The 19,605-nt window shown below is 30.9% G+C and overlaps 3 protein-coding genes and 1 non-coding gene across 6 annotated transcripts in view; 1 reads left to right on the top strand and 3 right to left on the bottom strand.

Moving 5' to 3' along the window:
* LOC111624536 (hepatocyte nuclear factor 6-like) overlaps positions 1 to 2,089 on the top strand; it is a 55,816-nt gene extending 53,727 nt beyond the window's left edge. For 2 of the 3 annotated variants that reach the window (XM_023367405.1, XM_023367404.1), the window contains one exon: positions 101 to 340. In XM_023367405.1, coding sequence (XP_023223173.1) covers positions 101 to 212 — 112 coding nt within the window. In that variant the 3' untranslated portion in view covers positions 213 to 340. Of the gene's footprint in view, positions 1 to 100 lie in introns of all 3 variants that reach the window. The other variant, XM_023367403.1, reaches the window with a different exon arrangement.
* Positions 2,090 to 5,283: 3,194 nt separating this feature from the next.
* Trnar-ucg lies at positions 5,284 to 5,356 on the bottom strand. The gene has a single exon. It is a non-coding gene; the product is annotated as a tRNA-Arg (tRNA).
* A 523-nt stretch (positions 5,357 to 5,879) lies between these two features.
* LOC111624538 (apolipoprotein D-like) lies at positions 5,880 to 8,993 on the bottom strand. The gene is made up of 4 exons (XM_023367412.1): positions 8,835 to 8,993; positions 6,434 to 6,579; positions 6,272 to 6,357; positions 5,880 to 6,203 (listed from the first exon to the last, which is right to left on the bottom strand). Exons 1-4 carry the CDS (start codon positions 8,895 to 8,897, stop codon positions 5,935 to 5,937), a joined length of 564 nt encoding a protein of 187 aa, XP_023223180.1. The 5' UTR covers positions 8,898 to 8,993; the 3' UTR covers positions 5,880 to 5,934.
* An 809-nt stretch (positions 8,994 to 9,802) lies between these two features.
* The window catches only part of LOC111624546 (tRNA:m(4)X modification enzyme TRM13 homolog), a 49,545-nt gene continuing 39,742 nt past the window's right edge, over positions 9,803 to 19,605 (bottom strand). Inside the window, exons 10-12 of the mRNA XM_023367422.1 lie at positions 12,892 to 12,943; positions 10,614 to 10,772; positions 9,803 to 10,007 (exon numbers count right to left, since the gene is read on the bottom strand). Coding sequence (XP_023223190.1) covers positions 9,821 to 10,007; positions 10,614 to 10,772; positions 12,892 to 12,943 — 398 coding nt within the window. The 3' untranslated portion in view covers positions 9,803 to 9,820. The remainder of the gene's footprint in view (positions 10,008 to 10,613; positions 10,773 to 12,891; positions 12,944 to 19,605) is intronic.

Raw genomic sequence — 19,605 nt, 5'->3', positions numbered from 1 at the left:
TAAACGCCTTCTCGTTTTCTCAAATGCGTGATCTGCTTGTAGGATTTGTCGGTTTGTGCATTATTTATTCCGCTTGTAATCACGCCTTTTCTCTTTGCAGCCTGCAAGCGGAAAGAAGAACAGCACCAGCAATTAAAGAGTCCCAACACCCCCAAGAAACCTCGACTTGTGTTTACCGACCTGCAGCGGCGCACCCTACAAGCCATTTTTAAAGAAACAAAGAGACCTTCGAAGGAGATGCAGATCACCATCTCTCAACAGTTAGGACTAGAGTTAAGTACTGTCGGTAATTTCTTCATGAATGCTCGAAGAAGATCCCAGGATAAGTGGGAAGACGAGAATAAGGTCAAGAACACATCCACGTCGTCTAGTACCCTCATTCCAAATAGTAGTTCCATGTCAACGACTGGTATTCCAACGCTCACATTGGCGGCGGTACCCCACAGCACCACATAACCATTCACCCCCTTCCCAAGCGTTCCACTCATTCCTATCATCTAAAAAATCCTTCTGTGGTTCATCCAGTGCAGTCTGGTTAGTCCGAAAAACGTGTTTTATAGCATCCATTTTAGATCACACTTTCCCATTCCTCACGAAACTCACTGCACTCGGGATGACCGACTGTCCTATACAAGACGCGTTCTCGAAACAGAAGCACACTCTTTATAGTGTTATTATTTTACCCATCGTAGCGTAGGGCGCGTGCTACATCTCCAGGTATGGAGACTAAACCGATTTCTCCCACGCTGTAAAGTAGTACAACCCCCCGGAAGAGTTAGAAACTTGTAACCCAGTCATCATATGTTCGAATCTAGTCTTTTTGGCTGTGGGAACCGCACTAGACTTTTCCGTCGGAACGTCGTATTTATCACGTCGCCTTGCCATTAGCACGCGTTACATGCACGTGCTAGTAATTAATTATGCTTTGGGAAAATTAGTCGTGGATGTGAAGTCGAGTTAATTAACGGGAATGGAGTAACTAAGCTGTGCTGGGGATGGGACGTCGAGGGACGTAAAGTTGTCACCGACACGACCCAAAACTTCAATTTTCAACATTACGTTTGTCCACATTACAAAATTGCTTTTCTCACTTTAAAAATAATAACAAACAAGACGCACAAGACGCATCTTGGGTGCGACCAGAGCTACCCTCAGGTAGCATTTCTCTTTACTTTTGTGATATTTACAACTTGTTTTTTACAATCGTTGAATTTAGTTGTTTATTTATTTCATTATTTATTATTTATATTTATTTATCCAATTGTTATTTAATTATACCACTATGCATAGAGTTTTACGGCATTTTGTTGAGACTCGCACGTTTTTTGTGCATCCGATCTGACGGGATTCTCTCCATAGCAATACACGTTCTCGTACCTCAAGCGCGTCATGTTCATGTGTTTATTCTCCCCTCTAGTCGTTTGTTTCCGCCTTTACGTAGCTCGTGTATATAAATCGCGCGTCTTAGACTGACCACTCACACACGCTACACACCTCGTTGCAAGTGGAATACCGGTGGCGGAGGGGGTAACCGAAGACAAAATTCGGTTTTGCAAATTCCTTTCCCCTGTCCCCCCTCAGAGGTTAGACCCCGGATGCGAGCCCAGGACCTTGTGTGACAGCATGACAAATGGAGTTTCGTTTAAATTCCTGTCTTTTGTGACTAATGTGCTTGGGGGCTCCCCTCGGCTCCCGTTTTCCCCCACGCGCCACAGGAAGACCCCCTCTACGTGGGGGAATGAAGGATTAGCAATGGTGGATTTTTTCTCTCCTTCACTTACTCTTGCGACAGCAGTTGGCGTTGCTAAACCATCGTTAGGTGATTCCTTTTTCGACCTGCTACACCAAAATCACACAAGAGCATCATCCGAGGCTCCAGGGCAAAGCAATACACGAAAATCTCATTCTGGACTGAATTTGGACGAGAAGAAAACTTTACAAATTGATAATAATAATAATAACAACAACAACAACATGCAAAAAAAAAATAGAAAAAGTAGCGCCCGTATATTTAGACATCAGAAGAACTTTATCTGACATTTTCTGAAACTATAAACTGCAATAAAATGTTTCAAAAATATCAGAATAACGGAAGAAAACAAAGTAAAAAATAATAATAATAATATAAATAGTTTTGATATATATATATATATATTTTTTTTACAAAAGTATGCATGAATTCATCCATTAATCGAACCTAATATGGTATTTCCCATGAAGATTAGGAAGAAGCAAAGGTAGGTCCGGAAAATCCCTTTTCTTACGCCACCTAGTTATGCAATTCTACGTCATTGATTATGTCACGTTTACTGGTTAGGAGTTCGATAATTATAGAAATATCTCACCTGCTTTGTGTAGAATCTTGCTATAGAATAAAGACTGGAATTAAAGTGCAGGTTTTTATTTCGCTTTTGTATCGTGGATGCTATGCAGGACACCAACCCGATCCCATCTCCTATCATAAAACAGGTAGGATCAAGGTTACACTACACGTACCACTAGCCTGGACCGACGAGTTGAAAAACCAGTAAAGGCGACAATACCTTAAAAGGAAATTACTATGGCCTTTGATCCGAGTTCGAGTGATTTGAGAGAGAGTATTCCAAATGTCACGTGTTTCTTGTTAGAGTTCAATACGCCCAGACTACGTAATATTTGTTTTTATGCACACTCGAATATTTCAGATAAACAGTAACCGTCAGCATTATTTTAAGAAAGACTTCTTTTTGTATTAACATTATTTATGTTACAAAGGAGTCGTGTTTCTTCTACTCATTTTTTTTTTTTACGAAGAGGTTTGTTGTAACGTTATTGAAAAAAAAAATTAATCCGAGCATTACAACAGGTCGAAAGTTATTCTCCTTTCAAATAAAAAAAAGTGTCATTAGTGATACTATTCGAAGATCTACCGTATCCTAATTTCCTCGAGCCGCGGGGAATTTGTAACAATCCTGCACTTGAAATTGTTTTCTATCGGTTTATCTGGTACTATGGTAATACCTGGTAGACCACATCATAAATTTGCCATCGTTAACTGTTTTACCAGAATTTACTTTAGGAAAATGAAAACTAAAACGTAGCAAAGGCATATCAGCAGAGGCTACGCTCAATCAATAAAAGGAAAAAAAAAGAACCGAAGATTCAAAATGAACGAAAAGCTAAACAATTAGTTCTTTTTAGCAAAGTTTTGGTTTTGGGTGTTGCTTATGTTTCTTGAAAGATCGACCATTCAGTTCTTTTTTTTTAGTTCCCACATTTATTTCTCTTTAACACAGGATTTCCAAATAATGTTCTTCGAAACTCCACGATTTCAAGAAATAAAAACTAGACTTCCGCAAGAAATTTTCTCACCATATAGAAAAAAAAAAAAAAAGCTAATTTAAACTAAGAGGCGCTGATTTTAATTCAAAATATATGTAAATAAATCAAATATTTGATCATTTGCATATTTAATATTTCGTTAATTATTTCCACTTTTTATGATCAATTTTTTTGGAATTCAGTTTTTGTCTTCATTCCGAGCACTTCTTTGTCTATAAAAAAAAAGGATTCGGAGTTAAATTAAATTGGAAACCGCTACTTTTAACCTTTAAATTTGAATACCCGATCAAATATAAGTTTGGAAAATTGGATATTTATTGTTTATTTATTATTTATCATGCCGATCTTTTAGATTAGAATAGGATTATGACTTTTCCGAATCAACCCAGTTAAATGCTTTTCGAAGAACTGAATCGGTAAATGATAAAAGTAGAACCATTTTCAACGTAATTCAATCTTTATTGCTAGATAAAGTGTGTCGAGAATTTTTTTCACTTTAACCTGACAACGAAAAAAGCTGAACATCGAAGCGAAATCTCTTCAAACAGAGATACAATGATATGTAGACTTAACGATTTTCGCATTCCTTTAAAGTAGACCTAATACATCTTACAATAAAAATGAAATTAGGCTTATATTATATGCTTAAAAATTATATTCTTAGAAGTAATCATTATTAAGATGGTTAAAAAAAACAATAAATATGCTTTTAATAATTAAATAATTATAACAGAATAACTCGAAAAATGATCATTTTTGCCACATTTTAACCTCAGTATTAAATAAAAGTCTTCATAAAGTTGTATTAACAAATATAAAATGATAGCTTTAAGGTGTGCTAATGTAATAATAATGAATTGATTCTAAGAACAGATTACATAATTATATTTTATCGAAACGAATTTATCAATGATATCATGATCACATTATGTTTACATCCTAAATGACGGGAAACGGATATTAAATAACACCGATGTAGAACCATTAATTTAATCCTTTCATAAAATCCTCCTTGTTTACTTTGAAGAACGGTCAGCCATTTAATTAACCCGTAAACGAGTACTGCTGCGTGTAAAAAAACACCGCCTCACAGTGAATACAATTAAATTTCCAAGTGAGTTGACAATAGACCTTGACTTTGTCACCTTGACATAGTGCAAGAAAACCTTGGTAGAAAAATATTCATTGACAATATCACCTATAAACATGCCTCGAGAAATGTTAAGTGTTTTATTTATTATTATTTTTTTAAAGCAGTAACAAAAAAAAAATGAGCAGCGTAACAACTTGGTTTTTCGTCCGTGACAAATTAATAAAGGACTTCGTATCGATTATGACATCTCATTTTAAGATATTTCGGAGAATTTCGAAATAAGAATTTCAGTACCTATGCGACTATGAAAATGGTTTCGGGGAAATCTTAAATGTCCTTCGTTTCCTGACGTCACTAACATCAAATGATCGGAAAAGCTTTGTAAATTGGTAACTATCTTCTTGTATAGGAAATGACGCTATACGGGACGTGACAGGTGGAGGTCACACCTGTCACCTTATGAATAACAACAGATTAAGTGGCGCACGTTCGCAACTCCGTTTATTCTAATTTACGTTATTGCAAATATGATGCGCTTACACAAAACCCATTCTTCTAAAGATACGTTTAGATGTTAAGCATTGTTGTAAGCAATTTCCCACAGCAAACTTTAAAATTTCACATACCAAAAAAAAAGAAAAAAAGAAAACATTTCCTCTATTAAATATGCCTCAATAACCAAAACAACCTTTTGAAGGCATGCCCTTTTTCATGCTCTAATTAAGTCTTCACCTAGATAATTGTACTGTAATGCGTAATTTGTTTTTGTATAAATACAACTAAAATTCCGATTCAGCTGGACTTAATAGTGTTGTAATGAGAATAAAATTGTAATATTAAAATGAAAAAAGGGAGAGAAAAAATAAAATCGTCCGCGACAGGATTCGAACCTGCAATCTTCTGATTCGAAGTCAGACGCCTTGTCCGTTAGGCCACGCGGACTGAATGAAAATGTTATTCTATTGGTGTTATGACGTCGATCTCAATTAAACAATTTACCGAATAAAATCGTAATATGTGTAATTACAATTTTAATATTTTTAAAACACTAAACAGAGAAAAGAAATCAATAAAAAATGAAACTAAACCACAATTAATAAATATTCATTGAGGTTTCATAAAAGTGTTGGAAGATTTGTGTACCAACTCTACAGCTCAATATAACTATTTCTTAAAAACAAAAAAATTGAGCTTTTATTTTTTGAAAAATGANTTTTATCGCATTCAACGTAATTATTTTAAAACAAATAATTTAATAAATAAATAACTTTTTTTAATATATGATCTAATCCATGGGTCGGCAACCTTTGAGCGGTGTTGTGCCGAACCTAAGTTATAGTGTTATTCCGGGTGCTGATATGATTTTACCAATTTTTATTATATATAGTATCAAAATTGGTCCGGTTATAAAGGAATTAAAAATTTAATAATTAAAATTTAATTTTTACTACGTTTCTATTCAATGAGAGTGGCACTGAAAATCGTCCCGCCTGCCATAGGTTGCCGACCCCTGGTCTAATCTATACGAGCAAAACAAAGAAAGACGATCTTCTCCTCTCTGCTTCTGGACACTCGCTGTGATCGATAACAGAAAAATGATTGACGTTGATCCCGTATCCCTCGAACCTGCGCCGAATTTTATCGATGATAAGTCTGTCAAGCCTAGGGGTTCTGCTGAGGATATCCGCACTTTGTACCTGGCCAAAGAACATATTTCGACAACTCCATACGGCGGCATACATTGTATAATCGGTCATGACCACCCAATAATTACTCGCTCCCCAAACACCTAGAATAATACACTTATTTAACACTTAAAAATATTTCAAATACAACAAGAAACCAATACAAACTTACTTAGAGGAAGATTGACCTCCATTTTTGAGGATATATTCGAATATGGGAAATGAATATTGCTACTTTGTTCTATCATCTGTTCTAATCTTTACAAACGTAAAATCAATCGATGACTTAAGAATTTTCAAGAATTTTATGCTTTAAAATCAAGTGATAACTTACCCAAGGAAAGATAATGTAGTCGATTTCCTAGTTTCAGAAAGTTTATACGTTATTTTATAAGCGTAATCATCTGTTTTGCTGATGTTCTGTTTAATGCAACGATTATTGGATTGAAATCTTTGTATGACGTACCATTCGCCTAAAAACTAACAAATACGATTTCTTTACTTAAAAATCAACGTATAAATCGTGTTAATGTTACTTACTCTATTCATATTGAAATATGGTAACGTGGGTACATCGGGGCAAGTGCCAAATTTGAATACTTGAGCCTGAACTGTTACGAGTAAGATTGATAGCAAACACGTTGCAATTCTGAGCATCCCGCTTCTTTATCAAGTAACCTCTATTTCGATAACTTATGAAAACAATAACACAATGATACCGTTATAATAATCGCGCGGTTGACCTAATGCTATCCCCGGGTCATCTCGGTTCCTGATATGGTAACTCAATTTTTAGAATAGGAGGTAGACCGTTTATAAGTTATGCATCTCCAGCTATAAATAGCTTCTGTATGCTTATAATAAACAAAACAATATCATTAAAGGAATGTATTCAGTAGAAAGCTTCGTGTAGATTAAAGAAACATGAAAAAAATATATATATTAATTGGGTCCATCTCTATGCTATCCAAGGCCGGATTTGCATACAATGCAGCTTAGGATCTCACAATATTTAATGGAGGGAAAGGGTCCTTTATATGTTGTAACCATGTTTTATACGTTAGGTCAGCAGTTATGTTTTCATTTATCACATTGCTAATTATTTACATTATTACTTGTACTTCCTACAAAGGACAATGACACAAAGAAGTGCTTCATAAGGTCAAGTTAAGTGAGATTTATACATCCAATCTAAATTCTTGCATGGCTTACTCTAACTTTTTAATGAACCATTTGAAAATATTAAAAAAATATATTTTTTTTTCAGAAAAAGCATATTAAAAAAACCGATATAATAAAATTAATTTAAAGCAACAAGTTGAGTTGATCAATAACAGATTGATATGACAGAGTATTATCAATCATCAAAAGTTTGCAGAAAATATTGAGTCTTACTTGTTAACTGCTGCAATGTAACTTGTTTATTCTCTTAAGTATATGATGCATTGCTACAGTTAAAGTTAATGTAATATTCATGATTTCTTAGGAAACTAAGAGTTAGAACTAGTTTTTCTAAAAATAGATTGACAATTAAAATAACTTTTGGGATACGAATTAACAATTTATTCATCTAAAAATCTGCTCTGTCATTCGATTTTATTATTCTAAAGTGATACGGAAAATATTCTTGGAAAATTTAATTCATTGAAATTCTATTGAGCTTTCATTAAATTATCAAATTACATAAAGTATAATTTTATAGAAAATAAATGGGTATTTTCTATCGCGTGTTATTGACAATTGACTGAATAACAATCTTATTTCCGCAATTACATACTTAAAGGAAATATTACAATATTTTTCTGTAGTTGGCCATTTATTTTCTCTTAAAATTTAACTTGTTCGAGCATTATCAAAGCTCGGATTGACTCGTTTTTTTCTGTATCATGTATGTCATTAGTATGTTAATTGTAACATTGTTCATTGTTAAATCCTGTCTGTCGATTATCAAATGTTAAAACTGAAAACATATTTACTTATATCTAATGACGTTGACCTCTGTTAATGCTTTGTCACAAGGCGTTTCCTTGTCACACAACTTTTTAATAAACACTCATTTGTAAATCCTGAAATGTCTTCGAAACAAAATTAATGAGAAAATTAGCGAATTACATGTTCTATAAATAGGCCTAGATAAATTAAAATTTATATTATTACATTTAATGTAATTAAATATAAAATACCCACTCACATGTGATTTATTTACCACAGTGTGCTTCAAAAGCTACGTTGCAAAATCATATAAGTTGGTGCAATATTTTTGAACATTCCATTAAACTATGTAGGGCTATAGATAATTTAGCAGATGAGTTTTATTTACGTAGACGTAAAAAACTTTTAAACATGATCACCTTATGCACACAACGAGTATGGTTGATTACCATACTGGTACTTATACTTAGATTACCAAATCAGTGGGCATCAAATCTCGTTTTTGAAATAGCTCGAGATTTTTTGGTGATTTATCACATTGTTTTTTCTTTCTAGATACCCTCAATTGGATTTATATCCGGAAATCTCGTTTGCCACATTAAATGAGCTAACGAATTAGCTAAATAGTTTGCTATTAAAGAAAATCATAAACCAGATAGATATTCCGTGTGATCATGTAAATATCAAAACCGAATATGCAACACTCAGGAAAAACTTTATAGAATAGTTTAGTTGAAAAGTATGTATATTTCACGGCCTAATTTTGCAAACAAAATGAAAAATCCATAATGGCCTTTGCTCACCTGATGTAAAGCGAAGTATAATACATAGAGTGTTGTTCTCTCTATAGGTTCGACGAGAATCATTTACACTAAATTAAGACTGTATAATTTTGTTCCATGATGTGCAATCCGGTGCACTTATGCAAAGAAAAAGTCGTCTTATCTTTTTAAGTGTGAAAGAAAAACAAAAACCACTGGTTTCAAACACAGGCTTCTTTGGAAATCAATAATTTTGTCGTTCTTTTAACTCGGTTATAAAAAAAGTAACTGTCATTTTATGAATAATTACAATTAATGCCAAATAACGGTCATCATTCGCAGATGATTCTGAATTGAACTAGAAATGCAAGTCATCTCAGACTTGTATTTCTAGTTTCAAATTTTAAAAACATCTTGAGAGCATGTATATGGAAAAACACTTTAAAGCAATTGAAACTTCGACTTTAGTTTGGCCTGTTTCTAACATGTCAACATGTTTTTAAGATTAGGTCTAACTATACAGTTTCTATATACCATTTCAGAAAACTTGATAAACTTTTCATTTAATTTTACAAAATACACTGCAACAAAACTCTAGTCAGAAATGGCAACTAAAACCTTTTCACCCTAGAAGCTTGTTAATCCGGCCATTCCTTTCACAGCGGAGTGCCAGATTAGCGTGTGTGTATGTAGGAAATGAATGATGTGACCTGTACTGATCCTTTTTTGCTACTGTACAGTTATATAAAGTGATTAAATTTAATAAAGAATTAATTGTATGTTACAAGTTTACTGTTTATATTTAAAAAACACGAATAAAAAGGGAAACAAATTATAATGGGAGATAACTGACGGCCGGATTAGCAAGAGTGTACTGAAATATACATACACATCTATAATTTATTCTGTTAATGAAGGAAAAAAAATTCAAACAAAATGTTTTATAAAATAACTTTATTTTTGAAAAGTTTTTAACCGATTTTTATAGTAATAAAAATCATAAAAAATAATTTATATCAATAACATAACTATAATTTTTTATTTATTGCAACAAGAGCAATATTTTCCAGCGATACAGCAGGTTCCACGTAACATATTAATTTTGCATCGTAATTATGATCTATGAGATACCGCATTCTGCCATAATCTAACAATCTTTTGCATTGCCGGCCAATTTCTTCTCTGCAATCTGCGTCTAAATTCATTCTTCTATAGCTGAATAATTATTTTAATATGTGAGGCTCTGGACAGGTCTGAACCCTCACTAAAATTCGTGTTAAAATAATTGTTTTAGAGAAAAACTATATAATAGTTAGAAATAGATTTTTATTTTATGAAAATGCGACGCTAACGAGAGATCGAATTTTCGAATTCTTTGGAGATTGAATTAAACTTCGATTTTGACCTCTCCCGTGCCCCCGAAAGGTTTCGAATTGTCATCAGGTGACGAGGAGAGACCAATCGGAAAGGAGAATCTGAGAGAAAATGGATAAAACCCCAGAAATTCAAGGACGCGATGGCTTCTTCTCCCGTAAGTTCCAAATGACGGATCTGTTGTTGTGTGTGTGTCTCGCACCCATCTTCGTCTCCATCTCCCGACCTCGGATCGACATCTTTCCATCAACAGAAGTCGACCGCATCGTCCTGGAGTTGTCAAGACGTGATGGAATGGTTCATTCGCGAACAAGGGACACTCCTTCAAAATGGGACTATCTTGGAAAGGAGAGGAAGACCCAGAGGCCGCANAAAAAACTGTACACTAATTAATGGACGGCCCCTAAACTTGATAAAATGACAGTAGAATTATTAAGACGAATTTACCTGTTTTTATCTGTGTTGTTATTCTCCATATTAGACTCATCATCATTGGAATCTATTAAAAGAAATAAAATTATGTATTTAAATTCATAATCTAACAATCTTTTGCATTGCCGGCCAATTTCTTCTCTGCAATCTGCGTCTAAATTCATTCTTCTATACCTGAATAATTATTTTAATATATTATAGATAAATTTATTATTATATTGACACATTCTTAATTTTCATGGATATAAATCTAATTAAACATTATGTTACGTTATCAAAAATTTCCATTAATTACTGTTATTCGCATAATTAAACACAGTAAAACCTATGTAAAACGGGACAGCACGGTATTGAATTTTTTCTGTTTATGTCAGGTTTCTGGCTTATTCGGGTCACGTTTTACACAGGTTTTATTGTATATTAATAATAAAATAGTAAATGATAAGAATATGTTTTGTCTTTACATGAATAATAGGATCAATGAAATTTTCTTAGATTTGATTATCATCAAAGCTAAGAAAATTCACTGTGTTTAACACCAATTGTATTGATGATATATGATGAAACAATAGAGTTATTTTAATTTATATTTTTCTAGATTTATTACATGAAATTCTTACAAGAGCAGTTAATATTAATAGAACACACACACACATATATATATATTTGCAAAAGACTGAATGATAAAGCATTGGATTTTAATATGTAGGCTACATAAGTAAAGGTTTGTGACCTTATCAAAATGCGAATCACAACTAGAATAGTAGACGTAACATTATTTATCATCATATTGAAATGCCTTGAAGAATTTTCTAAACAAGACTGGGTAAGGTACTATATTATTCTACCATCAAACAGATAACAATTTTTCAAATAAAATGTTAAAACGTTCATACAGAAAATATAAATTCGTAACAATTCTAGTTAAACGTAGGACAATTTTCATAAATAATTTTTATATTTAATGATCTAATTACGCATGAATATAATATTAATATTGTCGTGTGTTTGCTTTGAAACATCATGCAATAGTTATTAAAATTTTATTCGTGATGATTAATCAAAAGTGCGTTTAGTTACGGCTGAATTTTAAGCCGCTATTTCAGGCTTGAAAGTTTATTTACAAGAATTGTTGCATGCGATAATTTCAAGAATCCATTTAGTCTTTACTAATTCCGAGTTTTAATCAGTATTTTTAAATATTTAGAGTTAAAACTGATAAGGACTAAACGGATTCCTGAAATTATCGCATGCAACAATTCTTGTAAATGAACTTTCAAGCTTTGAAGTAACGACTTAAAATCCAGTATTTATTACAATTGACGTAATAATAATTTAAATTATTAATTTTAAGAGTATAATAGTAAAAGAAACGTAAAATTCAAGGCATTTTTAATCTGCTAAATTCAAGCGCCGCACACAGTTAAATTAAATCTGATAAATGTACGATACACATTTTTGATTTATTCCAACGTTATAAAATTTTGATTAAGTTAAAAATTCTTTAAATATAATTAAAAGTATTGATAGCATCTTTTGATAAGATATAAAATAAGTTTCCGTTCAAATTCAATGACCTTCCTACTAGATAAATTCAAGTCTTTAGCTAGATTTTGACTTAGATGGGTGTGGTGATGGATCAGCTTGTCTTATCTGCGCTCCGTTCAATAATCAACATAATAAATAAGAATTGCTGGTTAACTAATATAAATTAACACTAAGAAGCTGAGTAATTATAAATGACATAGACTTTATAAATGAAAAAGATAAGGTTATCTATCATTATACAATTTGTGTTTTCTTCTTACCTTATCATTCATAAATATGTAAATTTTTAATCTAAGGTCTTTCAACGAGACAATTTTATATTCGATACAACAATCATTAAATATAATAGAGTATTATATAAAGAACCGTCTATTAATTACGTGTACAGTTTAAGGGGGAGGAGGGATCGTGAAAAGTACATCATTGTACAAAATGGGGAGGGGAGGGTCGAATCACTGTCTACGTGGACTTTTTACTAGCATACGAACTTGTTCTTATAAGCCTACATACTAGTCATGCGAATAAACTATCAGTTAGAAAATATTTGCAGAACTTTTTAAGTCATTTCTTCAATGTCAAGAGGGTTCATGAATTTATTGTACACGTAACTGAAGAGAGTTTACCAAAAGTACATCATTATACACAACAAAGAGGGTGTCAAAAGTGATTCAAAAAACTGTACACTAATTAATGGACGGCCCCTAAACTTGATAAAATGACAGTAGAATTATTAAGACGAATTTACCTGTTTTTATCTGTGTTGTTATTCTCCATATTAGACTCATCATCATTGGAATCTATTAAAAGAAATAAAATTATGTATTTAAATTTATGCATATATATTTTTTAATTCTCTAAATTAAATAGTTATTTAAATCCGGGCTAATTGAAATTAGATATGGAATTACAATTTTCGTTGTTTTTGTGATATTGTTGGTTTTTTGCAAACTTTGTTTATACTTTTAATCAAATTTTTAAAAATTAAAATCTATCATTTATAATATATCATAATTATATTTTTACTGGAAAGTTTCCTTTATATAAAAAAGTTAATTAGTATTCTGTCAAAATTTGATATAATAAATCATAATCAATTTTGTATATGGCACAGTCTAGTTACTACGTTTTTTTATACAAAGTATTAACAACATTTATAACGCCATAAGCTACTAAGAAACTACTTCACATCATTATTAATAGTTCGGAAACTATTAGTACACAGTAAACCTGTGAACAACGGCCACTGAAGGAAACATAAAAAAAACGGCCGTCGTTAGGAGGTGGCCACTACTGGAGGTTCGACTGTATTTTTATCGAAAAAAATATTATCTATAATTGCTTAATTCATTAAAATGTTAAATTTTATTATTTATTAATGGTACAATTATCATGAGAAATTAATTAATCATCATCATGCAATGATGCTCGTCCTTACAAGCATTTTCAAACGAGAAAGATATTACTAATTTTGGATAATAAACTCGTTAATCCGTAGTTTATAAAAATGCTCATAAGAATAAGCACCTGATTTTAATAAGTAACGTCTAATTAATGTATAGAAACACAATACAAAACTCAGATTTTCAAAATACTTATCAACAGGGCCTCTCAGAGGTCGAGAGAGGCCCTGGCCATTTACCTTTTAGAGGCTCCTAGTATATTAAAAAAAACAAGTAGTGCTAAAATTTCTATTTTATTTTTTAAATAATAAAGGTTTTTTCCCTTAATATGCAAAAAGTGCAACGGAATGAAAACTGACAAATGTTTTTGATGCCCGGTGAATGATCAGGCATTGGCCGATAGGTCCTGCTTATCAGAGTATAAAAATTCGAAAGATAAAAATACGTCACGAATGAGAAGGGAAATATTGTTGTATGGAATAAGGCAACGCGATCTGCCAAGGAGGGTGGCCTCCCGGAAGGACTTTCATGGGATTCCTATTTAAGTGTTAGGCACGTGAGAAAAACCGGGAAAACTCCACGCTGTCATCTCATTAGTCAGGCGCAAACCCGGACCTACTATAAGTGTTCAATAGTTTTATCCACTCTACCAATGGTGGACTGAAAATAGTAGTAATTTTTTTGCATGTTTTTTGAAATAATTAAAATATTTCTAGTTAAGTTCTCTCACAAATTCTCTTCATAAATTCAATTTAATATCATTCACAGTTAGTCTTTTTATTATATTTTTCGTAAGTAATAAGAAAAACAAAGTTTTCTTACACGATTTGGTGTATCAAACTATACATTAATCCGAAGAGGATATATACAGTATTCTCATAAAAGAATATATAATATATATATTAAATTTCAAATAAAATTTATATATATATATTTTACTTAAAAAATTAAGTACCTAGTTACTAGCGAAAAAAAATGTTTATGTAGTTTATTTCTGTATAATTTGAAAGCTAAACAACTGAATCGAGAGCATCCACCAGGAATAATTCCTCTTTCCAGGTTTATATACAAAACGTCTTAAATATATCAAATTTAACAAATATTATTTTATTATCCCTTCAAGGATTTTTGCTCCAGATCCGCCGATGAGCCGGATGTGTCATCATCTTTTATTCAAAGCAAATCGTTCGTGTAAATGATAAAATATCAGTTCTATTTTGCAATTTAATAAACAAAAATATTCCTTTTACGAGTAAATTTTGGAATATTTTATTCATAAAAATATAAAAACGAGATATTTGGCTAAATGAAAAAAAATCTAAACATCTAAAAATCTGTCATGTATGAATGTACACTTGTGTCATTTATGCTTGGATAGTCTCACCCACTGCAAGATCGGTGAAGCAGAGAGGCAAACATTTTAAAAATTTCCAAGTGGTATTAAAGAAATAAACTGAAAGCCAGAACATCAATTTTTTTTTCACAAATTTCTCATTTTTTTTGTCTTTAATATTATTATCTTGTAAATGAACTTTCAAGCTTTGAAGTAACGACTTAAANTGATCTACTTGATATTTACATTTATTCTCATTTACAATACATAATTTTTTAATAATTAAATTAATTATGTCAAATAAATAATCTAATTAATAAAAACTCAAAACATTTTTCCTTAATTAAAGCTACTTTCAAGTAACTTAAAAACAAAAATTTGTATGTTATAAATAAAAATAATTATATTTTGACTTAAATTATGTATATTCTATAAATTACCAGCTATTTTAGCATTCCCTTAGACATTATTTTAGTAATTTCACTTGTATAATTTTCTGGTAAACTAAAATTAAATGAAGAATATAAATGATACTGTAACATAGTATATTTTGACACTAATAAAATGATACATCTATTTTCTGATTGAAATTCTGTTTGCTATCTTTAAAAAAAAAATAAACAATATAATAATAAATTTTTTGTAAAAAAGTAATTACATTTATTATACTAAATAGTTTTTAAAATGTCTCAAGACTGTGTATTTCACGAGAAAAGATGTTTCAGAACATCTTAGAATTGTACATTTATTTAATAAAGTTAATTGCATACATAACACCAGTGCTGGATTAAGCCTCTAGTGGGACCTACACAAAATTTAAATTGGGACCCCCATTTAAATAAGTTGCTTCTAAAGAAATCTTAAATAATGTATCTTAAAATTTTTAATAATAATAGAGGATACAAACATTAATATAATAATAATTGTATAATAAAATGTTTCTGGTATAATGAAATACATATATATATATATATATAATTACAGTCATTAATCAGCTTTCAAAAAATTTACATTTTTTGTTTTTGGATTTTCATTTTGGAAAATTGATCAATATCATCTTTGCAATCCAATCTAGTCATTGGAGAGTACCTTTTTCTTTAGCAATGCTTCCTACAGATCTTAGCCTTTCCTGTCCTGCTGAATTTCTTAAATAATTTTTAACTCGTTTTAAAACAGAGAAAGATCTCTCCTGTTGCATTACTTACAGGCATACTTAAGTAAATTCTTAACAATATTTTGGTATTAGGAATAGAGGATGCAATGTTATTTTTTATGAACTGATACATATCGTTTGGGCTACACAAATTTTCTTTTCTCAACATTAAAATAAATTGTGTCATCTCATCGTCTAGTTCTTCAACATCAACATCATTGAACATTTATTTGTATTATTTAAAAATAACAACATAAATATTCTATATTATTAAAGATTTACTTGAAAAATATTTTTTTATTGGGCTGCAATTTGAAAAAATTGTAGATCTGTAAATTTCCACAATGATAAATAGACAGTGAATGGACAGACAAACAGATGACAGTGGGAATTTATAGGTCTACAATTTTTTCAAATTGCAGCCCAAAAAACAAACTTGAAATAAAAATAAATGTCATTTAATAAACCATAGATTAAGATTTTTTAAAACTTTTATATTTTTATATTAACCAATAATGTAGAGACTGCTTATATATATAACAAAGAGAGAATTTACATGTCTTTGGAGAACAGATGACCACATTTATAATAAAAAAATATTACTAAAATTTTGTATTTGTTTCTATTTGTTTGAAAACAAATAGAAATCTTGAACAATTTTTCCTCCACCAATCAATTAATCAAATACAAGATAATTTTAAAAAGTATAAAAGTGTATATATACATAAAATCATCACAGTTAGAATGAATATAACATAATTATTTCTACATTATAAGCTATTAATACATTCTTGCAACAAAATAAATGAACTAAAATTTAAAAGTGTTATGAGTCATTTATCTAACTTAGATCTCTAGGTTTACCCTTCATTTTATGTGGAAGCAAATCTTTTTTGCATTATCAACCAATTATAAAATAAGAACAATTCTATATTTTTCAAAGCATTAATTTCAGATCTAGTTATAAAACATTTCAGTAGAATTCTTATCTTCAATGAAGATATTTGTGTATTTCTAGAGGAAGATATAAAACTGTACTCAGCCTATATAAGAGTATTTTGAAAATGTATGTGTATCATATCATACAAAAATTAAAACCATATCAGGAAATCTTTATAGTAGTATGCTATATCTAGTATTGGGTGGTTCAATTGGTGGCTCATGAACCACATCTGGCACAAGCATGGTAGATAATTGGTCTGTTTTATTGCTTTTTGGCAACTGTGTGAAGATTATCTTTGAGTATATACTGTACTAGTATTAATATCACCAAACTTTATTTAGCTAAATTTAAACAAAAAATATTAGAATTTTTTAAACTATATTAATTTATAAAATCTATTTCATTTCAAGCATTTAGCTTGTTAAAGAATTCAAAATTTTTTACATAATTTAATTTACATAGAATAAATGCATCATCAATTCAAATTAAAATATAAGAAATATAGCAATTAAAGTCTGATTAATGATTTTATATCAGATATTTAAAAAAATATATTAATGCTGGCATGTGTCAACTTTTTTGATCATTAAATAAATACCAACAAGTAAACAATCAGTAGTGATTCAGACAGATTCTAGATTATTATACATTGTTTGAAAGTCTTTACCAAGTGTGTCACAAAATCATTGTCAGGGACTACTTTGATTTCTTTCACTACAGCTATATCAGTCCTCTACAGGAAAATGCACTAATGTAAGTTATATTGGTCTAGAAATGATATTGATGGATAAAAGAAAGGATTACAGTATTGGAATAATGTTAGAAATACAAATAAAAAGTTAAGTAAACTAGTTCTTCACTTTACTTTTTTATTTATATTATTATACTTGAAAAATCTAAATATTTTCTATTTAGATTTACCAAGATTCAAGTATTCTTGGTTCATACAGGATAGCTCACTGGAGGAGAAATCATTTCAAAATTCCAGCATCATTTACAGATTTGACAACATTCTTCTAGGAAAGAACTGTCTGGGATGCCTTCAAATCACAGTCAAGACCACTTTTTGCATGTTGTCATCAGTTTGAGAACTACTTATGCTTCAATCATTTCTTCATGCCTGATTCTGACATGTACCATAAAATGCATTGATTCATTTATTAATTGAAAATTCAATAAAATGTATTTATTACTTCTTCACTTTACTTTTTATTTGTGCAGGTAGCCCTCGGTTTATGTTGGTTCAATTTACACTGATTCACAATAATGCCGCTGCACAATTTGCCATTTCACGGTGTAATTCCCCAATTTTCCCTAAGCTAGACTGATTTTCATTTCAGTGTTGATGTATTTACCAAGCCGCAACATTGTACATTCATTAAAACAAAGATTTTTATTGAATATATTTATTTTTTCTGTTTAATATTATTGTGTATGTATAAATTTGCATTAAATTAATATTAAAATACTAAACGTTTAGGTACCCACGAGTCAAGTTATTAAACTTAATAGTCCAATAAACGGCATCAGAATCCACAGCGCCAATGAATGTATCCCATGTCAGTTAGTTCAAGAAAACATCTTACGACGCAGTAGCACTTTCAGTGATCACAAACATCATTAATGAGACAAATCTACTTCTCGTTGGCCAGAGGATACTTTTTTATTGGCCAGACGATATCTACATCTTGTCAGTCAGATGATATCTATCTCTCCTTAGCCACCTTGAATTTTCCCACTCAAACTGACCTTATATATGTGCTACGGTGACCAGTGGTCGGCTAATCAGTGTCTCCGCTTGTCTGTAGCTGTATGTTGGGTTAACGTATCCTTTCAACTATGGAAAGTTTGATGGATGAACTTTGTGAGTTAGACAATGATTGGGAGCAAAGTGCAAATGTAAAAAGTACTGATGACTAGTCGTTGCGATAGTAATCCTGCTCAGTATGAGGGAAACCGCAGGTTCGGACACTTGGTAATATCATATTCGACCATATTCTGAAATTCTCAATGAAAGAAAACAAAAATGTAAACAATTAAAGATGGATCTTTTTTTTCTGAAAAATGTATGAGATCTAAAACTAAAATTTTTTAATAGAAACATTTCACTTTATTTTATGATATAAATTTAATTTTTAAAATGTATTTTATGTATTTTGTATTATATTGAATTAATAAACAAAATTATTTGCTTATTTTTCACTTATGTCGAACCTAACACTATACCTCACTGTAAATATAGGTTTGTTTTATGCCAATTTGATTTGCGCCAGCTTTTGTAGGAACAGAACTGTGGCGTAAACCGAGGGCTACCTGTATTTTTAACACTATTCCATATGTTAGCACTCCCTTTCACCCAATCAATATCATTAACAGACCAACATATATTAATGCATTTTCCTAATATAGGTACTAAAATGGTTATAATGGCCAAATGAAATCAAGGCAGTGCCAACTAACAACAGTTTCATGGCACACTTGATAAAAGCTTTCAAATAACATATAATAATCCTTAATCTGTTTGAATTACTACTGATTGATTGCTTATGGGAGAGGAAAGAAAATATTGAAAGTGTTCCTGGATTTTAAAAAAATAGCAATTATAATCACAGATTAAAATTTAATGTATT

The sequence above is a fragment of the Centruroides sculpturatus genome, unplaced genomic scaffold (assembly GCF_000671375.1).
Source record: "Centruroides sculpturatus isolate CEXI.00-Female unplaced genomic scaffold, Cexi_2.0 scaffold360, whole genome shotgun sequence".
Lineage (NCBI taxonomy): Eukaryota > Metazoa > Arthropoda > Arachnida > Scorpiones > Buthidae > Centruroides > Centruroides sculpturatus.
This window is presented reverse-complemented; position numbering and strand designations above follow the sequence as displayed.

Bases quoted from the DNA above. Each gene is read 5' to 3' on its own strand.
- LOC111624538 (XM_023367412.1), bottom strand. From the start codon at position 8,897: ATGATTCTCGTCGAACCTATAGAGAGAACAACACTCTATGTATTATAC. The intron at 6,580-8,834 runs GTGAGCAAAGGC...CGTATTTGTTAG, and splicing joins TATACTTCGCTTTACATCAG to TTTTTAGGCGAATGGTACGT. The intron at 6,204-6,271 runs GTAAGTTTGTAT...GTATTATTCTAG, and splicing joins GGAGGTCAATCTTCCTCTAA to GTGTTTGGGGAGCGAGTAAT.